The 21,261-nt window shown below is 34.1% G+C and overlaps 1 protein-coding gene across 1 annotated transcript in view; it reads right to left on the bottom strand.

Annotated features, from left to right (window-relative positions):
- Positions 1–21,261, bottom strand: part of VPS8 (VPS8 subunit of CORVET complex) — a 261,129-nt gene that overhangs the window by 127,311 nt on the left and 112,557 nt on the right. The window contains exons 25-28 of the mRNA XM_054585065.1: positions 14,295–14,337; positions 12,853–12,925; positions 12,429–12,548; positions 4,618–4,689 (exon numbers count right to left, since the gene is read on the bottom strand). Of these exons, the coding sequence (XP_054441040.1) occupies positions 4,618–4,689; positions 12,429–12,548; positions 12,853–12,925; positions 14,295–14,337 (308 nt within the window). The remainder of the gene's footprint in view (positions 1–4,617; positions 4,690–12,428; positions 12,549–12,852; positions 12,926–14,294; positions 14,338–21,261) is intronic.

The following is a 21,261-nucleotide window of genomic DNA, read 5'->3' as shown; positions in this document are numbered from 1 at the left end:
TAGCAATGAAATTGAATCAGTAATCAAAAAACTCCCAACAAATATAAGTCCAACATGGCTTCACAGATGAAATCTACCAAACATTTAAAGAAGAGTTATTACCTGTTCTTCTCAAATTATTCCAAAATTATCAAGGATGAAGATATGCTTCTAAACTAATTTTACAAAGCCAGCATTATCCTAACACTAAAACCAGACAACACATTACAAAAAAAAAAAATTACAGGCCAATATCCCTAATAAACACAGACATAAAAACCTTCAAAAAATATGAGCAAACCAAATTCAACGATACATTGTGATCATATACTATGATCAAGTGAGATCTATTCCCAGGATGCAAGGATGGTTCAACATCCACAAATCAATCAATATCACACATCACATTAATAAAACAAAGGATAAAAATAACATCCTTATCTCAATAGATGCAGGTAAAGCATTTGATAAAATTCAATATCCATTTATGATAAACAAACTCTCAATAAAGTGGGTATAGAAGAATATACTTCAACATAATAAAGGGTACATATGACAGATCTACAGCTAACATCATACTCATTGGTTAAAAGCTGAAAATTTTTCCTCTAAGATCAGGAACAAGACAAGCTGCTCACTCTTGCCACTTTTATTCAGCATAATATTGTTAAGTCCTAGCCACAATAACTAGGCAAGAAAATAAAAAGGCACTGAAATCAGAAAAAAAGTAACACTGTCACTATTTATAGATGAAATGATAGCATACATAGAAAATCCTAAAGACTCCATCAAAAAAACCATCAAAACTAATAATTAAATTCAGTGAAGTTGCAGGATAAAAAGTTAATATAGAGAAATCTATTGCATTTACATACACTAATAATATACTATCAGAAAAAAATTAAAAACGATCTCATTTACAATTGCAACAAAAAGAAAAACTACCTAGAAATAAATTTAATCAAGGAGGCGAAAGACCACTACTCTGAAAACAATAAGACACTTATGAAAGAAAGTGAAGACAACACAAAGGGATTGGAAAAATTAATATTGTTAAAGTGGTCATGCTACCCAAAGCAATCTACAGATTCAATGCAACCCCTATCAAAATTCTGAAGGTATTTTCACAGAATAAGAACAAGTAATCCTAAAATTTATCTGGAAACATAAAAGACCCTAAATAGTCATAGCAATCTTGAGAAAGAAGAACAAAACTGGAGGTAACAAATTTTTTATTTCAAAGTACATTACAAAGTTGTAGTAATCAAACATCATGATACTAGCGCAAAAAACCAGACAGACAGATCAATGGAACAGAATAGAGAGACAAATAAAACCATACTTACATGGTCTATCCACAACAAAGGAAACAAGAATATACAATGAAGAAAAGATAATTCCTTCAGTAAATGGTGTTGGGGAAACTAGACAGCTACATGCAAAAGAATGAAACTGGGCCGTATATATAAACAATAAACTCAAAGTCGACTAATATAAGACCGAAATCATACAACTTTTAGTAGAAAACAGGCAGTAAACTCTTTGACACCAGTCTTAGCAATATTTCTTTAGATATCTCCTATCAGGTAAGAGCAACAAAAGCAAAAATACACAAACGAGACTACTTCAAACTAAAAAGCTTTTGCACAGCAAGGGACCATCGACAAAATGAAAAGGCAATCTATGAAAAGAAGATATTTGGAAAAGATATGTTTGATAAAGGGCTAAAATCCAAAATATATAAACAATTCATATGACTTAATATCAAAAAAGGCAAACAATCATATTAAGAAATCTGGGCAGAGGACATGAACAGTTTTCCAAAGCTGACACACTGATAATTCATACAACAGGCACATGAAAAGATGTTTAACGTCACTAATCATCAGGGAAATGAAAATCAAAACCACAATGAGATACCACTTCACACTTGATGGTATAGCTATTTTCAAAAAGATAAGAAATAACAAGTATTGGCAAGGATGTGGAGAAAAGAGAACACTAAGGCACTGTTGGTGGAAATGTGAAATGGTACAGCCACTATGGGAAACAGTATGGAGGGCTCTCAAAAAATTAAAAATGAAGCTATCATACAATCCAGCAATTACACTTCTGAATATTTATCCTAAGAAAACAAAACCACAAATTTGAAAAAGATATGTGTACCACATGTTCATTGCAGCATGATTTATAATAGCCAAGATACAGAAGCAATCCTAAGTGCCCAGGTATAGATATGCAGATACAGAAAACGTGGTGTGTTTACACACAATGGAATATTACTTAGCCATAAAAAAAGAATGAATCTTGCCATTTATGACAACATAGGTATACCTAGAGGGTATTATGGTAAGTGAAATAAGACAGAGAAAGGTGACTACTATATTTCACTTATATGTGGAATCTATTAAAACAAATGAACAAACAAAACAGAAACAGACTATTAGATACAGAGGACAAACTGACGATTGCCAGCACAACAGGGTTTGACGAGTGGAGGGAATAAGCAAAATAGGTGAAAGGGATTAAGAGGTACAAACTTCTAGTTATAAATAAGTCATGAGGATGTAATATACAGCATAGGTAATATAGTCAACAAATACTGTAATAACTTTGTGACAGATGGTAACTAGATTTATCGTGGTAATACTTTTTAATGTAAAAAATACCAAGTCACTACGTTATACACCTGAAACTAATAGAGTATTGTATGTCAACTATAATTAAATTAAATTATCAAAAAAACAAAATCCTCAGTCTCCACCTACAAGATGCTCAAATCCAGGTAGAAAAATATACATGTAAACAATTACCATACAGTGTTCCAAGTGTAGCATGAAATGTTGTATGAACACAGCGAAGGGGCAACTAATCAAAATGGAAGTGTAGGAGAGGAGTCTAAAAGTTTCTCATGGACGATGTACGAGTTATGCATTAGAAAATTGTTAAGAATTGCCAGGCAGAGAAAGGGGAAAAAAAAGGCAAGGCAGGATGAAGGAAAACTCATGCAAAGAACATTGGCCATAAAGATAACACAAATGTTCAGTGAATTCCAATAATTTAATATGGTTGAGAAGTTCATGATACAATGGGGGAGGGCAGAAACCAGGGGGGAGCAGTTATAGAGTAGTAGTCAGGGACCAAAAAATATAGAAGGATCTTGAATGGCATATTAAAAAGTTTAGATGGGTATCACAGAAGATGGTACTTGTGCTCCAACACCTGTCCTTCCCTCTTGACTTAGAACAGAACTCCTTATTTAGCTAAACATAGAGTCACTCAGAACACAGAGTATATTTCTCAGTCTCTATGAGCAGCTAAGGGGTCATATATTTAAGTTCTGATCAACATGATATAAGCAGACTTGCAGTACACAACTTCTAAGAAATTTTTTTAAAGAGAGGGAACACTATCTTCATCTCTTTCTGCATTCAGGCTAGCGGTGATGGCAGGAGCCTGAGCAGCCATTTTGACCCAAAGCAGAAAACATTTACTAAAAATAACAACAGTAAGAAAAGAAGAAATCTGCATCCCTGATAAGTTTGTAAAGCTTATCTACTAGATCAGGTTGTCTACCTTCAAAATTGTATGAGAAAAATAAATTATCATCAAGATAAACTGCTATTTGAATTTTTTCTCATAACAGAACTTAATTACACCTGACCCAATAGGGAGGCATAGAAGAATATTAGGCAGAGGAAAGGCAAGATCACAAATTAGAGGACAAGATTAGGTATAGAGACCATTCAGGGAGGTATTTTGGAAATTCAGGTAAAATCTCCATATTAGCAACCTGGATCAAATTGGCATTTCTTGGGAGCTTACCAATCCTAGTCTCATATTTATCACTGCCTTTCTTACAAGGTCAATAAATAGCTCAAATGACATAATGTATATAAATGTGCTTTGGAAATCATAAGGAACTATTACAAATGTAATGCATTAATGTGATGCATAACCAGAGAACATTTTCATATTGGTCTCTTGTCCAAAATAATCTAAAAGGCACTATGAGGAATAAATCTCCATTTTACAGACAAATGAACAGGACAAAAATTCTAGGCTTTCAATTACAAGAAGAAACGGCCCTGGTTAAAGCTGTACAAATGAAAAGGAAAAGAATCTGTCTCTGCATTCATTCATTCGCAACAGCACGCATCTCAAAATAGCTTTGGACTGACTCCAGTTAGATTTAGACTGGGATGATCATGTCTGTGTGCCGCAGATCTTTCTCAAGTATTACCTATCATCTCAGCAGCATGGTAAAACTATGGTGCTACCTTCAACACAGTGATGTTGGTATGACACAAAAGGAGATTACTCACATTATTTATTTTTTCAAAGCACTCTCAAGTCACTCTCTATTATTGCATGTAATCATACTAACATAGCAATTATCACAATATGCATTTCTTAAGAGTAATACTATGTATCCCAATATATAGTCTAAAGCAGAGATACGCTAATTTTTTGAATTAGTATTTCATTCAGCTTTTGAAGGCAAAGACATAATAAAATTTTAAAATGATTGCAGCATATCGCTTCATTAAACAAAATTATTTTAGAACTTCCTATAAAACAATTCAAGTTTCTTAATAATAACATCAACATAAAGGCATGTATTCTTTGAATACTTACTTTTAACAATATATCCACAATACGCTGTTGGTATTCTACAGCTTGCTTGTCATTTTTAAAATCTTCAAATGTCTAAAAGGGAGAAATTTTTAAAAATAATTATTTGCAAATTTTAGAAGGCAACAGGATATTAAATTCTTAATAATAGTCAGGTAAATTCTCTAATAAGATAACCTCTCCTTCAAGTTTTTCTTTTTTACTTTTAATAGTAAGATATTTTTAGTGAGTTAAGTAGAAAGATATAGCATTTAATATTGCATCATATTCTAAGACTTTAAAATAGATAAAGTGTATAAAAATATAGTAATTATCATACAACCAAAAAGTGATTTGAGAAAGGCAAAGTTTATAGGCAATGAAAAAGAAAGAACACTAATGTCAAGGGTCCACCTTGTAAGCAAGGGTTTGAAAATAATGAAATATATCTTACATTATCAGCCATCACTCCACTTATGTATTTCGAAATAATAAGTGAGATACAGTTCATCAACTGTCACGAAAAATAGCTGTCATGACAACTAAGAAAAAAATGATGTTCGAAGATATTTATAAAAAATTATTATAGCAAAACTGTCACAATGTTAAAATACTTAAGTCTACATACGAGGAATAAGTATCCTATTTTCAAAACACTGCCAAGTACAGCACTTTTTATTTTATGTCTCTGCTCAAGTAGAGCCAAATGTATTTTTCATAGAACATGCACCAAAGTAAATGACGCTTGATTCTGAAAATACCTAGTACCTAGAGGATGCATATATGAAGGAACTGAAATTGTATTCATTCAAAAAGTTTAAATAAAGTTATTTATTGAATAATAGAAATGATGAAAGACTTGAAAATCTTTCCCATGGTTTTCACTTAGCACATGTGGCTCTTGAAATGTTTAAATTCACATAGCAATAATTTACCGCTTATTTTCCTGAAACAAGAAAATAGATTCCATATTGTGCCAATAGAATAAAGAAAAAAAAAAAGGAATTTCATAGCCATGAACTTTCAAGATTACATCATAGTTACATTCAAACCAGAATACTTGCTGTTCTTCAAATGGGCCCCGAATTTCCCTAACTTCTCCAAAGTACCTTTGGCTCCTGCGGGTCTGTTAACATGCCCTTCCTTTCTTTCTCTTGTCTGACACACAGTAAGCACTTTAAAAAAAATTACTGATTTGCTAGTTAATTACAGAAAATATAAAATTGGTTTTTAAAAATCTTTTTCCTCAACTAGACTGCTTTGCTTCCACTTAGTGGAGAAATACTAAAATTATCAAGTTATGAAGATTGCAGGAAATCTTATTTTGGAAAGCTCAAAGAGAAAATATTATGTTGTTTAAGTGGGTTAAATATGATCCTGCCTAAAGACAGAAAAATGGACTAGAAAGACTCTCAGGCCTATCTTCAGGTTTATGAGACTATCAAACATGCACACACTCACACATCCCCCACTCCAGCCTGCCCAAACGCAACTCTGCAGGCACAAATAGAAGTTACTATCTGCTAGTACCAGTTCTACTCAACTAAAATCATGGAGATTTTATACATATAAAATAAAACTACAGCAGTCACAGAAAGTAAAAAATACTTTCCTTATCCATTTTCCTTTTGGCAGAATATATTCACTGCTTTGAAACATATTAAAAGTATACTTCTGTAAACATAATTAAGTGCTGATATACTACATAATGACATTTTGATTGTAATTAATAGCTGCCACCAAAGTGGTACATCATTGTTAAAATATTATCATTCCACAAAGACACTTCTAATTACACAATCCTTATTACGGGACTAACGCAAAGATATCCTAATGGAGTTTGTGAAGCACAAAGGTAGACCTAAAAAACTCAAGTCCAAAGTCATCTGTGAATTTGGTCATAAAAATTTTTCTGTAGTTCCTTAAAAATTATTAGAGTTTTCTATAAAATAATGATAGTTGGCTAAATCCTAATCAAGGTATAAACAAACATTCTCTGTAAAGGGCCAGAGAGAAAATACTGTAGGCTCTGTGGGCTACATGAAATCTCTATGACATATTCTTCTTCTGTTTTCATAACCCTTAAAAATGTAAGGAATATTCTTAGCTCACACAGACCAGAGGCCAAATGGAGCTGGATTTGATCCACAGGCTGAATTTTGTAGACCCTAACCTAATGTCTTCCTGCACCCTCCAGCAAGATCCCTGTATGATTATCACCCACAACACAGGCTAATGGTTAAACTAGAAGGACAACAAATATCACAAACTTCCGTTAATTTGGGAAAATAAACATCCCAAGTTAGCAGAGTTGGCTCTAAAGCCCCTAACACCAAAAAGAAGTCAGGAGCTACTTGGATAGAAGAAAGAAGAGTGTGCCCTGGCTGAGGAGTTCAGCTGGATGAGGTGTTGTCTGGATATGCCAAGGTTGTGACTTTAATCCCTGGTCAAGGGCGCATATAAGAAGCAACCAATGAATGCATAAATGGATGGAACAAAAAACCTGTGTCTCTGTCTCTCAAATCAATTTAAAAAAGAAGAAAGAAAGAAAGAAAGGAGGGTGTGACAAGGTTTCAGTGGTAGCAGAACACCTATAATATCAGAGAGAATCCACCCTGTGTGAGGATATACTGAGACCAGGTCTGAGACCTTATAGGTCAGACCACAGGCTAAGATCAAAGTGGCAAGCATGGATCAGAGGTCTTGCTAAGATACTGATATGGGGCTAGAGGGTGGTACGTTGGAAGGGGGAGACATTCCTTAGGGGCTTATGGTAAGGAAGGAAGTAGCTCTAGGTAAAGAACCTACTAAGACAAAATATTGTCAAATATTGAGAAGACAGATGACCCTCAAAAGACACTTTATTTAAGAAACTGCACATAATGGTAGCAAATGAAGAAGGCATGCTAACTGGGAAAACCAGGAGGTAATTTTCCCCTACCCTCTAACAAGGTCACCTATTGTTAATCCAGAAAAATTCAACACAAAACACGAGAATAAAAACAACAAATAAAGGCACTCTAGAATAGAACAAAATAAAAAGTAGCCACGAAATAGAAGTAAACTATAATATCCTGACATACAAGTATATTTAATATGTTTAAACATACACTTGCAGATTTGAAAAAAAATCACAAACTGGAAATTTAAGAATTCAAAAAAGAAAGAAAAAAGAGCAAGAAGATATAAAATAAAAGATACTTGAACTCAGAAAAAAAACCCCTGAAAAAGAAGACAAATTCAGCTCAGAAATCAAGACAATTACAAGCCATCTAAGAAGGAACAAATATGACCAAAAGCACAGTAAGAGAAAGAGAAAATGAATGAAAAGAGACAAGAAAATAAAACTTAAAGATGGAAATAAAGGATCAGAGAAAACCTGATAAATATAACAGATAAAGAAGATACAACATACACATAACTAGAGTTTCTGAAGATGAAATACAAAACAGCGGAGCAGGAAACATATCTAAATCTATAATTCAAGAAAATGTTCTTGAAATAAAAAGACTCAAATTCACATATTGAAAGGGTCCACAGTATATATTGGGGTGGGCAAAAGCAGGTTAGTAATAATAATAAATAATACAGTAATTAATAAATAAATATAAGAATAAACTGTTTTCATACCCACAACTGTAAACCTACTTTTGCCCAACCTGTATGGTAAAACTGAACCAGAAGAGCCAATTCTAAAAGTGATATCTTAGGACAAAACTATTAGTTTTTAAATATATGAAAAAAAGTATTCTGGTTCTCTAGGGAAAAAAAGACTACAGTACCTGGAAAAGTTAAGAAAAATCAGTTATCTTGATAGCAGTGTACAAAGCAAGATCAGAGGAAGGCAATTTTTATTTTAATTTATCAAAAATTTAAATTCATACAATAGTAGAGAAAACACTACATTGAGTCCTCATCACTCTGAAAACTACAAAAAATTGCTGACAAAAATTAAAGACCTAAGTAAATGGAAAAAAAATAAATGGAACAATATACCTTTTCATGGGTCAGAAAACTCAATATTGCTAAGATGTCAATTCTCCTCAAAATCACTAAACATCAAACACAATCCTAATAAAAATCCCAGCAGGTTTTTGTAGAAATTAACAAGATAATTCTAAAAATTCACAATGAAAAGCAAAAGACAAAGCAATTTTGAAAAAGAACAAAAACATGCGAATGCTAATATAATATGATTTCCATACTCATGATAAAGCTACTGTAATTAAGACAGTGTGGTATTGGAGTCAAGAGAGACAAACAGATGGATGGCACAGATGAGTGTTCAGAAGTAGACCCCACACATACACAGGTGACAGATCTTTGACAAAGTACAAAGACAATTCCGCAGAGAAAGAATGGTCTCCTCATCAAATGGTGCTGTAAGAGTTGGATAGCCATACACGAAAAAAAAAAGAAAGAAAAAAAACCTGGCACCTAAACCTTGCACCACATGCAAAATTCTTTAAAATGAATCACAGATCTAAATGTAAAACCTAAAATCATAAAACTTCTAGAAGAAAACGTGAGAGATAATCTTTGCAACTTTGGGTTAGGAAAGATTTCTTTGACATAACTCCAAAAGCATGATCCATAAAACAAAACAGATAAATTAGACTTGATCAAAATGTAAAGCTTCTGTTATTCAAAAGACATTGAAGATGGACCACACTAAGTGCTGGTGAGAAGATGAAAGAACTAATGCTCTCACATACCACTGGTAGAAACACAAAATGGTAGAACTGTTTCAGAAAACTGTCGGCTTCTAAAGTAAAACAATACACTTAACAAATGACCCAACAGTTCAATTCTTTGGTATCTACACACAAGAAACAAAAATACATGTCCACAGAAAGGTCTATATATAAATGTTCATAATAGCTTTATTTATAAGAACCGAAAACCAAAAACAACCCCAAGGACCATCTACTGGTGAAGGATCAAGAAGCTGTATATCCATAAGATGGAAAATTACACAGCCATAAAAAGGAAAAACCTATTGCTACAAGCAACAACATGAATAAACCTCAAGAACATTATTTTAAGTGAAGGAAGACAGAAAGAAAACTACAAAGTGTATGATTTTATTTAAATGACATTCTAGAAAAGGCAAAACTACAGTCAGAAAGCAGATCAGTAGCTGCCAGGGTCTGGGGCTAGGACTGACTACAAAACTTGAAAATTGACCTTTTGCGGGTGATGGAAAGTTCTATGTCTAGAATGTAGCAGTGATTACAAGATTGCATACATTTGGCAAGCTCTTCTTTTGGAAAATGGGTGAATTATATTTTGTGTAAATAATACCTCAAGAGAGCTAAATTTAAAAACCTTAACTTGAAAAAAAAATTCATAAAGGAAAAGACCTGGGAAAATGTGGTTTAAAAATCTGTCACCTAAATTCTTTTTTTTTAAATTTTATTTTTATTTATTCTGTTACAATATACCTACTTTTCTTCCCTTTCCTTACCTCCTGAATTCTTTTGTGGCTCTCTGAAAATATTCTTTTTATTAAGTTATATTAACTGAATGAGGAAGGTCACGTGATTAATAATTATGACAGACATAATAGGCAGTGAATCCTGGATCACTTAGGTCTTACGGATTTCTCTAGCTATAGTACTTGGGGATGCAGCTAACTCTTGATGCATGCATTGAAGGAAGCCTCACTTGTCTGTCAGGTATTTCAAATTCATTACATTTAAAAGTGAACTAATTACCTAAATGTCCCCCACGCCCCATCTCCTGAGAAGCCTGTTTCCCCTGATTTCCCATGGAATTTGCAAATACCTCACTATACATTCAGTTCACCCAGTCAGAAACCTGGGAATCTTTGATGATTCCCCGTTTGTCTTATCTTTCACATCCAACTGTACAGTAAGTCCTCAATTTTAGGCCAATTTGATTCCTAAAATATCTTCCAAATCCTTTCACATTTTAGTATCCCGACTGTCACTGCTCTAATTCAAGCCACCATTATCTTCCATTTAGATTACTACAAAAATTTGCTAATAACACTTCTTGCCTCCCATCTTTTATTAATCCATTTTTCATACAACAGGCAGAGGGAATTTTTCTAAACTACAAATCATGATATTTCTCTACTTAAAAGGCTTCAGTGGTGATCTACTACTCTAGTACAAGGTCTAAACTTCTTACCATGGATCATAACACTCAGTCTTTATCCACGTCTCTAGATTTGTCTCTCTGTGAAGGCTTCCTTACATTTAAAGGAGCTGCCACACTGATTTTTTCCTAAAATTCTTTGAAACACATATTGCTCTGTCTTGTTTCAAGGCCTTTTCACATATTCTACCCTTCTGCCTACAATATTTTCCCCTAACCTTAACCCAACTAGCTTCTACTCATCCTTTGAGACTCAGCATGGATGTTATTTTACCCAAGAATCTCCCTAAACCTCCATTAGATTTCCCGCCTAAGTGTTTCCACAGCATCTCCAATGGCATGCACCATACTGTGTTGTAATTACGTATAGACAAGCCTGGATCCTCTTCCTCCATAAGGGCAAAGGTTTGTATCCTGTAGGCCCAGGGTGTATCCCTAGTTAGTATAGTATGTGTGATATACTAGGCACTCACATATTTGTTAGGCAAATGAGACTGTATTGTAGCCTTACTATCAATCCTGATACCATAATTCAGACATCAGCATAATTCCAAATGATCTTCAGTAACACCACAGCCCGTATAAAATGAAAATTAGGTAAAATTCCTTGTTGCTCTCTACCCCTCTTTTCAAAGCACCTACCCAACACTCCGTGTGTTTTTCCCCCTATGTGCCAAATACCAAGTTCCCTTGTGTTTTCTGGATGTGTAAGGTCTCCTAAATTAACCAACTAGATCTGACTTTCAGTTCTAAGTTTCTTTTTCCTTCTACCCATGCAATTAAAGTTACTACTTCTGAAGTCAGCTTTTCAAATTAAACTCATTCTAAGTATGACATAATTGGGATGATGATCTTCTCATGGGCACTTATTTTTTTACTTCACACTTTATTATATTATTCAACTTACAAAAATGCTTCATACTTTAATTAGAGAAATTTGCCCCATTTCACAGAAGTAATCACTCTCAAGATTTAGATATACTGGTATTAGTTTTCCAAATATCGTGCATATATATTTGTGTCTTCTTTCTTATCATTTTCTTCAAATATTGTACATAGACAATATTTGTGTTTTATACACTTGTGAGCCTAATGTTCAGTAAACACTGTAATATAAGCACTGTCTGTGTTATCAAAAGCCTTTAAAAACACAACTATAATACTATTTTTTGGAAAGATGAATGATATGTTTTACATAATTATTCCTCTGGGGGCATTTACATAGAAAACCTGGCTTATCCAAAGACGTCTTTAATTAAACATGTATAAGGATTTTTCCTTCAGCAGGAAACATCCATGTTCCGTTTCAGCTATCATCACCACCACATGTCCTTTAGGGCCTTCTTCCGTATTTAGTATGCCAACTAATACAACATATGAAATTAACGGTGCACCCACATTTAACCCTGCTTTCTTCAACTTTTGATAAGAATGTGTTAGAAAAAGACAAAAGTGAGACAGAGAAGAGAAAGAGAGAGGGCGGAAGGGGAAGAGAAGGACGAGGAAAAAAGGGACAGAAGAGGGCGAAAAGAAGGAAGTGAAATAAAGAATTAGAAAATACTGAGTGGCACAACAAAATTAAACATTTGAAACCTTGACTTACTGCTAGGGCATAAAAATAGTACCTGCATAAAGATTATTCTTTGTTTTTCTTTTAAAAAATATTATCACTCTGGCTTTCAAAACACCTGAAAAATTATGTGATCTCTTACCAGTGCCAATACGTTTAGAAATTCTCTTGTGTCAAAATGCAGCAAAGTCCGAACATAGGGATAGATTTCTTCCTCAGGGGAAGCTTCTGCTGAATGCAGGCGGATTAGAAATTCAAAAACCTGCCAAATTGAAAAATAAAAGTTGATTATTTTCTCACCTTGCAAAGTATTTTGCTGAAGCATTGATTCCCAGGGGGATTAAAAAAAAGGCAGGTTGAATTTACTTTAAAGTGCCACTATTTTATAGCTCTCTATTCTATAACCTCTCTCCACTATAAGTATTGGATTCAGTGATGGCGTGTAGGCTTTCTCCTATTATAGCTTATAGGTTGCTCTGCCCCACGTGTAACCCTCAAAACAGTTTGTCTTTAGTGCACCTTAACAAGAGGCGTAGATGGTAAAATGCTGTGAAAATAGCACAAACCTGGTTTTTAACCAAAGGAACAAGATCTTCAGGGATGTCACCAAGGGGATAGGCACGGCCTGCTAGACAACAGCTGGAAGAAAAGGAGGAGAACAGATTTGGTGACTTGTCATGGGCTAACTTCCTAGTTAATACATTGTTTCTCAAACCCAAGACACTAATTTGATTTTTAAGTAGGTTCAATTTTTGTCAGTTAAGTTCAAACCCACATCAAAATGATAGCCAGTTCAGAGAATGTGGGTGACAAGGATGGTGATGAAGTAACACATCTGTGACTAAGTCACATTTCTTATTTTTTAAAGAAAAACCCAAGCTGCACTAAAGGGGCGAGAAGGCATTAGAGACTGTCTAAAAGTCACATTCCCAGCATCTACAAAAAAAAAACCCTATGGCACCATTAAACTATGGGTTTACCTATTTGAAAGCCTGATATTGTCAAAGCCTTTTAAACTAGTGGCTCTAAGAATAGTGATTAAAGATGGGGAATTAGCAATGCTAAGAAATGTCTGGAAAATGTCTGTAATCAGACAAGCTTTCAGGAAGAGTCAGAATCTCATGAGAAATCAATTGTACAGTTTTACCTCCAAATCAGGTCTTCCTTGTGACTAATGACTTAGCTTGTGGGCTGAATTAAAAAAATGCCTTCTGAATATGCCCTCATTTTTTTCTGAATCTTTTTTGGTGGAGTGGAGGTGTGTGAATTTTAAACATCTTTCAACTAGCCATCAATTTCGAGTGTTATATTAGAGACAGCTGGATACTGGCATATTCTAAGAAGTTTAAAGAACGAAATAGGTCTCAAATTTAACTCTGACACTAGATAGCTACGATGATGCTCTGGCAGGTTCAGCCACCTTGCTGCCTGCCTGCCTGCCTGCCACCCTCGCAGCCAGTTAGCTCCCTAAGAGTTCTATCAGGACACAATTCTGAGCCTGCAGTCTATTGCAAAGAACTCTGTTCCAGGAGCAGTTTTACCTCTGTTGTTAACTTTTTCATGACTTAAAACTCTTGCCCTGATATATAACATAGACTACACATATCCCACAGGGTTGTCAGGAGTAAAAGTACTCTTCATCATGGTTTCTCAAGCTCAGTTCTATCGATATTTTGAGAGAGAAAATTCTTTGTTGTGGGGACTACCCTGTATACTGGAGGATGTTTAGCAACGTCCCTGGTCTCTACCCACTAGATGCTAGTAGCGTCTCTCCCTCAGCTCTAGTTGTGACAAACAAAAATGTCTCTAGACATTGCCAAATGATTTGCAGTGGGGTCACAGTGCATAGGGAAGGCAAACTCAGCCACAGTAGAGAAGCACTGCTCTGCATGAAAGAACAACAAAAAAATAAAAAGTACTACATAGATAAGAGATGACAGTACCTCTAAGAATACAGGGGGAAAGTTATAGGAGTGTAACAGAGATAAACAAGTAAAAAATCTCTTACCTAATATACACTAGAAGCTTGTTGCCCATAACAACTTGCTCATCTAAAATAGAAAAAGTACCTTCAGCAATTCTCTCAAAATCTTTTCAGAAATCTAATTATTATACAGAAATAAAGATATAAAATTTAGCATTTAAGGTAAAGTAAATATATCCCCAAACAACAGAAAATTGAGGTAAAACCACTTTATTTATTATTTTTAGAATTCCCATTAGATTCTTTTCACAGACACAAAATTGATGAGTCATTCAAGGGTACATTAAGAAGAAACAGATCTGAGGGTAGAAATCTATGTATTGTTGGCTTAACCAATAGCTTGAGACCAGGGGAAGGTGTAAAGCTGGAGATGAATTGACTAATTATAGATCATGACCAATTAATTAATTAATGTTAAGGCATAACTATAAAGGCTTCTCATTTGTAACAGGATTCTTACCACCTATAGTGCTGTAGGGCTGAGAGGACCATTGTACACAAATGCTTCAGAGATGACTAAATGATCTTTTGGACCCTTTATATTCTAAGGTAGGTCTAAAATGTAGATTCTGTTATCTAGTAATATAAACCTATTTCTTGGTTAAGAGGAATTGGAAATAAGACCAAGTTTTATGTCAAGCACTCATGGGCAAGAGAATACGGTAGAAGTACCAACAGCTGGTAAAATATCAGTAACTCATGTAGTGTGCAGATTATGGGGATTCATGGTTGGTAATAATGATGAGCTGGAGTTTCTATTTTTGATATATGAATATTGGACATAATGCAAATGTACATCTCTTATTTAATCAGTAATCTTTTATACATACTCCGAATCTGTTATTGTTATGAGTGCAAATAAACTTAAATTGCTCAAAATTAAGTGAATTACGTCCTGCTTCAATTCAAAATGTTTCTTAAATTAATAAACTTTATCTTTAGCAAAGTTTAAATTAGTTTTACAACAAAAATGAGAATAAGGTACAAAGATTCTCATAAACCCCTATTCATATCCCCATACCACAATCAGCCCCACTATCAACATCCTGCACCAGAGTGGTGCATTTCTTATAATCATGAACCTACAGTGACACATCTCATCACCGTAAGTCCATAGTTTACATTAGGGTTCACTCTTGGAGGTGTACATTCTATAGGTTTTGATAAATATATAATTACATGTATCCACCTTTATAGTATTGTACAGAATAGTCTCACTGACCTAAAAATCCTGTGCTCTGCCTACTCATCCCTCCCTCCCCACTAATGTCTAGCAAACACTGATCCTTTTACCGTCTCCATAGTTTTGCCTTTTCTGCAATATCATATAACTAGAATGATACAGTATGTAGCCTTTTCGGATTGTCTTCTTTCATTTAGGAATATGCATATGTTTCCCCCATGTCTTTTCATGGCTTGATAGCTCATTTCTTTTTAGTGCTGAATAATATTATTCCTTTGTCTGGATATACCATAGTTTATTCATACATTCATCTACTAAAGAGCATCTTGGTTGCTCACAAATTTTGTTAATTATGAAGAAAGCTGCTATAAACATCTGTGTCCAGGTTTTTGTGCAGACATAAATTTACAAATCATTTGGGTAAATACCAAAGAGAGCAATTGCTGGATCATATGGCAAGAATAAGTTTAGTTTTGTAAGAAATCACCAATCTTCCATATTGGCCATACCATTTTGCATTCTCATCAGCAATAAATGAGAATTTCTGTTGCACCACATCCTAGCCAGCATTTTGTGTTGACAGCGTAGCAGATTTTGGCTGTTCTAATAGGTGTGTGTGTACTGGATCCCATTATTGTTTATACTTGTAGTTCCCTAATGGTGTGTTAACTTGTTCATATTCTTAGCTTCTTTTCTGTAGCTCCCCAACCAGAAAGACTGCTGATTTTCCCATGTGAGCCCCCAGCTGCTGCTGTGCTTGCCACACAGACTGTAGCCAGTCCAAGGCTAAAAGCCACAAGTGATGGTAATGTGCTTGTACATCTCCCTGTCTCCACTTCTCTAAGTCCCTGAACTCTGCACAAGAGCCTGAAATGAACTTATTCTGTTCAAACAACACTATCTTCAGGACGTTTGTCAGAAACAATCAGGGCAGTTCTTTAACTTTACAGGTGCCACAGTCAGTGCTACCAGAAGGGGCTAAAAAGAGACTCACCAAAAAACTTAAAAAGGAGAATGGGAGGACTGCAGGGGGCACCAAAAGCTCCAACACATTTCTGAAATTCTAGAAGCACATGTGCACGTGCAGGGTTGTGCATGCACGTGCCCAGGAAAGACCTGGAAAAACCCTAATCTATAACCTATGGCTGACTCTGAGGTTCTGCACAAGCAGGAAGGGAAGGCTAAGGCAGAATTGTAAACTGCCTGCAGAGGCCTTTAAAATTCCAAAAACAAAAAACAAAAAAAACAAAACAAAACAAAAAACAAATAAACCCACAAAGTAAAAATTGATATACTTAAAGTAAGAAACAGACAATTCAATATTTAGAGACTTTGATACTCCACTCTCAATAATGGATAGACAAATTAGCAGAAGATGAAAAAGAAATAGAAGCCTTGCCCAGAACTAGCCAGCAAGACCTAACAAACATCTATAGAACACTCTAATCAACAATAAAATACATTCAATACATTTTCAAGAGCACACGGAACATTCTCCAGAATAGGCGGTATGTTGAGGCTATAAAACAAGTCTCAATAAATTTAAAAAGAGAGATAGTATACAAAGTACGTTCTCTAACCATGGTGGAATGAAATTAGAAATCAGTATCAGAAGAAAATGTGAGAATTCACAGATATGTGAAAATTAAACAATATACTTCTAAATAACCAACAGCACGTGGGAAATTAGAAAATACTTTGAGATGAATGAAAATGAAGATACAACATACCAAAACTTACAGGATGCAGCTAAGGCACTGCTCAGAGAGCTATTTGTAAAAATCTCTTTAAAAAAAAAAAACAAAAACAGATTTCAAATCAATAATCTTAATTTCCACCTCAAGAAACAAAAAAGAGCAAATTAAACCCAAAGCAAAATAGAGTAAATAAAGATTGAAATAAATGAAAGAGGAAAGAAAAATAAAGAACATCAATAAAATCAAAATTGGTTTTTTGTAAAGACCAACAAAATTGATAAACCTTTAGCTAGACACACCAAGAAAAAGAGAGAAGACTCAAACTACAAAAATCAGTAGTAAGAGATCTCACTACTGACCTTACAAAAATAAATTACAAGAGAATGCCACAAACACGATATACCAGCATATTAGATAACACAGATGAAATGAACAAACTCCTAGAAGTACATAAACTACCAAACTTACTCAAGAAGGAATAGCTAACCTACAGAGACATAACAAGTAGAGACCGAATTAGTAGTTTTAACACTTCCAACAAAGAATATTCCCACATGGCTTTATTAATGAATTCTACCAAACACTGAAAGAATTAACACCAATCCTTCATGAATGCTTCCAAAAAAACTTCCAACCCATTATATGAGGCAAGTATACCAAGATATCAACTATACTTGATACATGATCAGAAAAAAATATGAAAAGAAAATAAAACTACAGAACAATATCCTTTATGAATACAGACATTAAAATAAAAGAAAATACTAGCAAACTCAATATGAGCAATACGTAAAATATATACATATATTTATATAGATACACACCATGACCAAGTGAGATTATCCCAAGAATGTAAGGTTGGCTTAACATACAAAAATCAACTTATCTTATAGAACATATGGATAAAGGACAAAATCCACAAGATTATTCTAATGCAGAAAAAGTATTTCATAAAATCCAACTTTTTCATGTTAAAAACACTTCATAAAGGAAGCTACCTCAAACTGGTAAGGCCATCTCCAAAACACCCACTCTTACTATCACTTTTAAATGTGAAAGACTAAATGCTTTCTTTCCCCCTTAGGTCAGGAAAAAGATAAGGATGTTCACTCTCACTATTTCTGTTCAACACTGTACTAGAAATTCTAGAGAGGCCAATTAGAGAAGGAAAAAATAATAAAAGAAGTGTCTATGAGAAAGGAAGAAGTAAAACTATCTCTACTTACAGATGACATGACCTTATATATATAGAAAATTCTAAAAACTCCATTAAAAATTAGAATAAATGAATTCAGCAAGAATGGAGGGCATAAGATCAATATATCAATTTTATTTTTATACACTAGCAATAAACATTCCCAAACTGAAATTAATAAACCATTTATGATGGCATCAAAATAAATAAAACACTTAGAAACAGATTTAACAAAAGATGTATATAACTTGTCCACTGAAAATTGGAAAACATCATTGAAAGAAATTAAAACAAGACCTTAATAAATGAAAAGATATCCTGTGTTCATTGATAGGAAGGCTTAGTAATGTTAAAACAGCAATACCCCCCAAATTAATCTATCCATTTATTCAAAGCAATCCTTATTAAAATCCCAGCTGCCTTTCTTCAGTTTGAGAAAACAAGCTAATTTTAAATGACCAAAATAGATGGAGAAACATATTATACTCAAAATTAGATGGTTCAGTAGTTTTAAGATTGCAATCCTCCCCAAATTAATCTATAGAGTCAATGCAATCCCAAATTCTAATAAACTTTTTTAAAGAACTAATGAGCTGATTTTAAATTTCACAGTAGCTAAACCAATTTTGAAGAAGAAAAACTAAGTTGGAGAACTTAAGGTATTTGACTTCAACACTCATTTTTAAGCTACAATAATTAAGACAGTATATTATTGGCATAAATATAGACATACAGATCAGTGGAATATAACAGAGAATGCAAACACAGAACAACACTCATACAGTCAATTGATTAAAACATCTATTTTGTTAAAAAATTTTTGACAAAAAGGTGTCAAAGTAATTCAATAGAAACAAGATAATCTTTTCGAAAAGTGGTAAAGGAACAACTGATAGCTCTATGGGAAAAAAGAATCCTTGAACCTGACTTTGCATCGTATATGAAAATGAACTCAAAATGGATTATAGACCTAAATACAAGTACTAAAACAACTAAATTTCTAGAAGAAATAAATAAGAAAATATTCACAACACTGAATTGGACAAAGATTTCTTAAACAGAACACCAAAAGTCTAAACTACATAAGAAAAAATGAACAAGATGGACTTCATGAAGATTAAAAACTTTTGTTCTTTGAAAACATGGTTAAGACAAAGCCAAAGTAGGGAAGGACTGAGGGTGGAAGGTGGGAGTGGGTGGGGGAGGGGAAAGTGGTGGCAGTCAAATAGAGACAAATGTATTTGAAAAAATAAAGTAAAAGTAAAAACGAAAGAGGAAAAAGAGGTGAAAAAAAGAAAAGCATGGTTAAGAAAACAAAAAGGTAAATAGAGTGGGAGGAAATTTTTACAAAACATACCCTGAAAAAGGGTTTGTATCCAAACTACATAAAGAACTTTATAGATTCTGGTGGGAGCTCACTCGTCTGGAACTCTTACAACTCAGTAAAATATGAAGTCAAATAGTGCTTGGAACCTGCCCCTCAAAAAAGTGTTGAAGACTTAAAAAGACAATTCACAAAAGAAGTTATGTGAAGGGGCAATAGCATGTGAAAAGATGCTCAACATCACTACCAGGGAAATAAAGGTAAAAATCACAATGAGATACCATACAACCAGTAGAGTGGCTAAAATTTTTAAGAGATTTAAAATGATTGACATTACTGGCCCTGGTCAGGTTGCTCAGGTGGGTGGAGCATCGTCCTGATTTGTTAAAGTTATGGGTTTGATCTCTGATCATGGCACATACAAGAAATAACCAATGCATGCATAAATAAGTGGAACAACAAATAGATGTTTCTCTCATCAATAAATAAAAATTTTTAAAAAAGATTGTACCAAGTGCTTGCAAGGATATGAAGCAACTCATATATGGAATTCTCAAATATTGATGATGGGAATGAAAAATGGCACAGCCATTTTGAAAAACTATTTAGCAGTACCTTAGAAAATGAAACATGTCTCTGGGCCATCTGTATGTCCTCCTTGGAGAAGTGCCTGTTCAGGTCCCTTTCCCATTTCTTAATTGGATCATTTGTCTTCCTGGAGCAGAGTTGTGTGAGTTCTTTATATATTTTGGAGATCAAAACCTTGTCTGAGGTATCATTGGCAAATGTATTTTCCCATACGGTTGGTTCCCTTTTCATTTTGCTGATGTTTTCAACTGTGCAGAAGCTTTTTATTTTGATGAAGTCCCATTTATTTATTCTTTCCTTTATGTCCCTTCTTCAAGGGGACATATGGTGAAAATATTGCTGCATGGAATATCTGAGATTTTCCTGACTATGTTCTCTTCTAGGATTTGAGTTTATTTTTGTGTATGGTGTAAGTTGGTGGTCGAGTTTCATTTTTTTGCATGTGCGTGGGGCGGGGGAAGAGTGGTGGGGAGAAAATGAAGACAACTGTACTTGAACAACAATTAAAAAAAAAAAACAACGTAAAACAATCTTAGGTAGCTGCCCAAGAAAATGCACGTGCATGCCCACATGAAAATTTATTCGTAGCTAGTGATCAGCAATGGGCAATAGGGCAGAATACAGCATACTTGTGATGATGAAACTGTTCTATATCTTGATTTTATCTACATGAGTATCTGGTTGTGATACTGTGCTTTAGTTTTGCAAATTTTATCACTGGGGAAACTGAGCGAAGAGTAAACAGGATCTATTGTGTCATTTCTTACAACTGCATGTGAATCTCCAATTTCCTCATAATAAGAAGTTTAATTAAAAACAAAACTTATCACAAATGTTGTAGCATTACTTATAATAGCTCCAAACTGGGAGCAACTCAAAAGTCCTTCTACTGGTAAATAGATAAACAAGTGATGGTATATCCAATTCATGAAATACCACTCAGTAGAACAGGGGAATGAAATTAATACATGCAACAACATGGATGAATCTCCAGGACATGCTAA

Source organism: Pteronotus mesoamericanus, unplaced genomic scaffold, assembly GCF_021234165.1.
Source record: "Pteronotus mesoamericanus isolate MK-2021 breed Mesoamerican mustached bat unplaced genomic scaffold, CSHL_Meso_final contig_82, whole genome shotgun sequence".
Classification (NCBI taxonomy): domain Eukaryota; kingdom Metazoa; phylum Chordata; class Mammalia; order Chiroptera; family Mormoopidae; genus Pteronotus; species Pteronotus mesoamericanus.
This window is presented reverse-complemented; position numbering and strand designations above follow the sequence as displayed.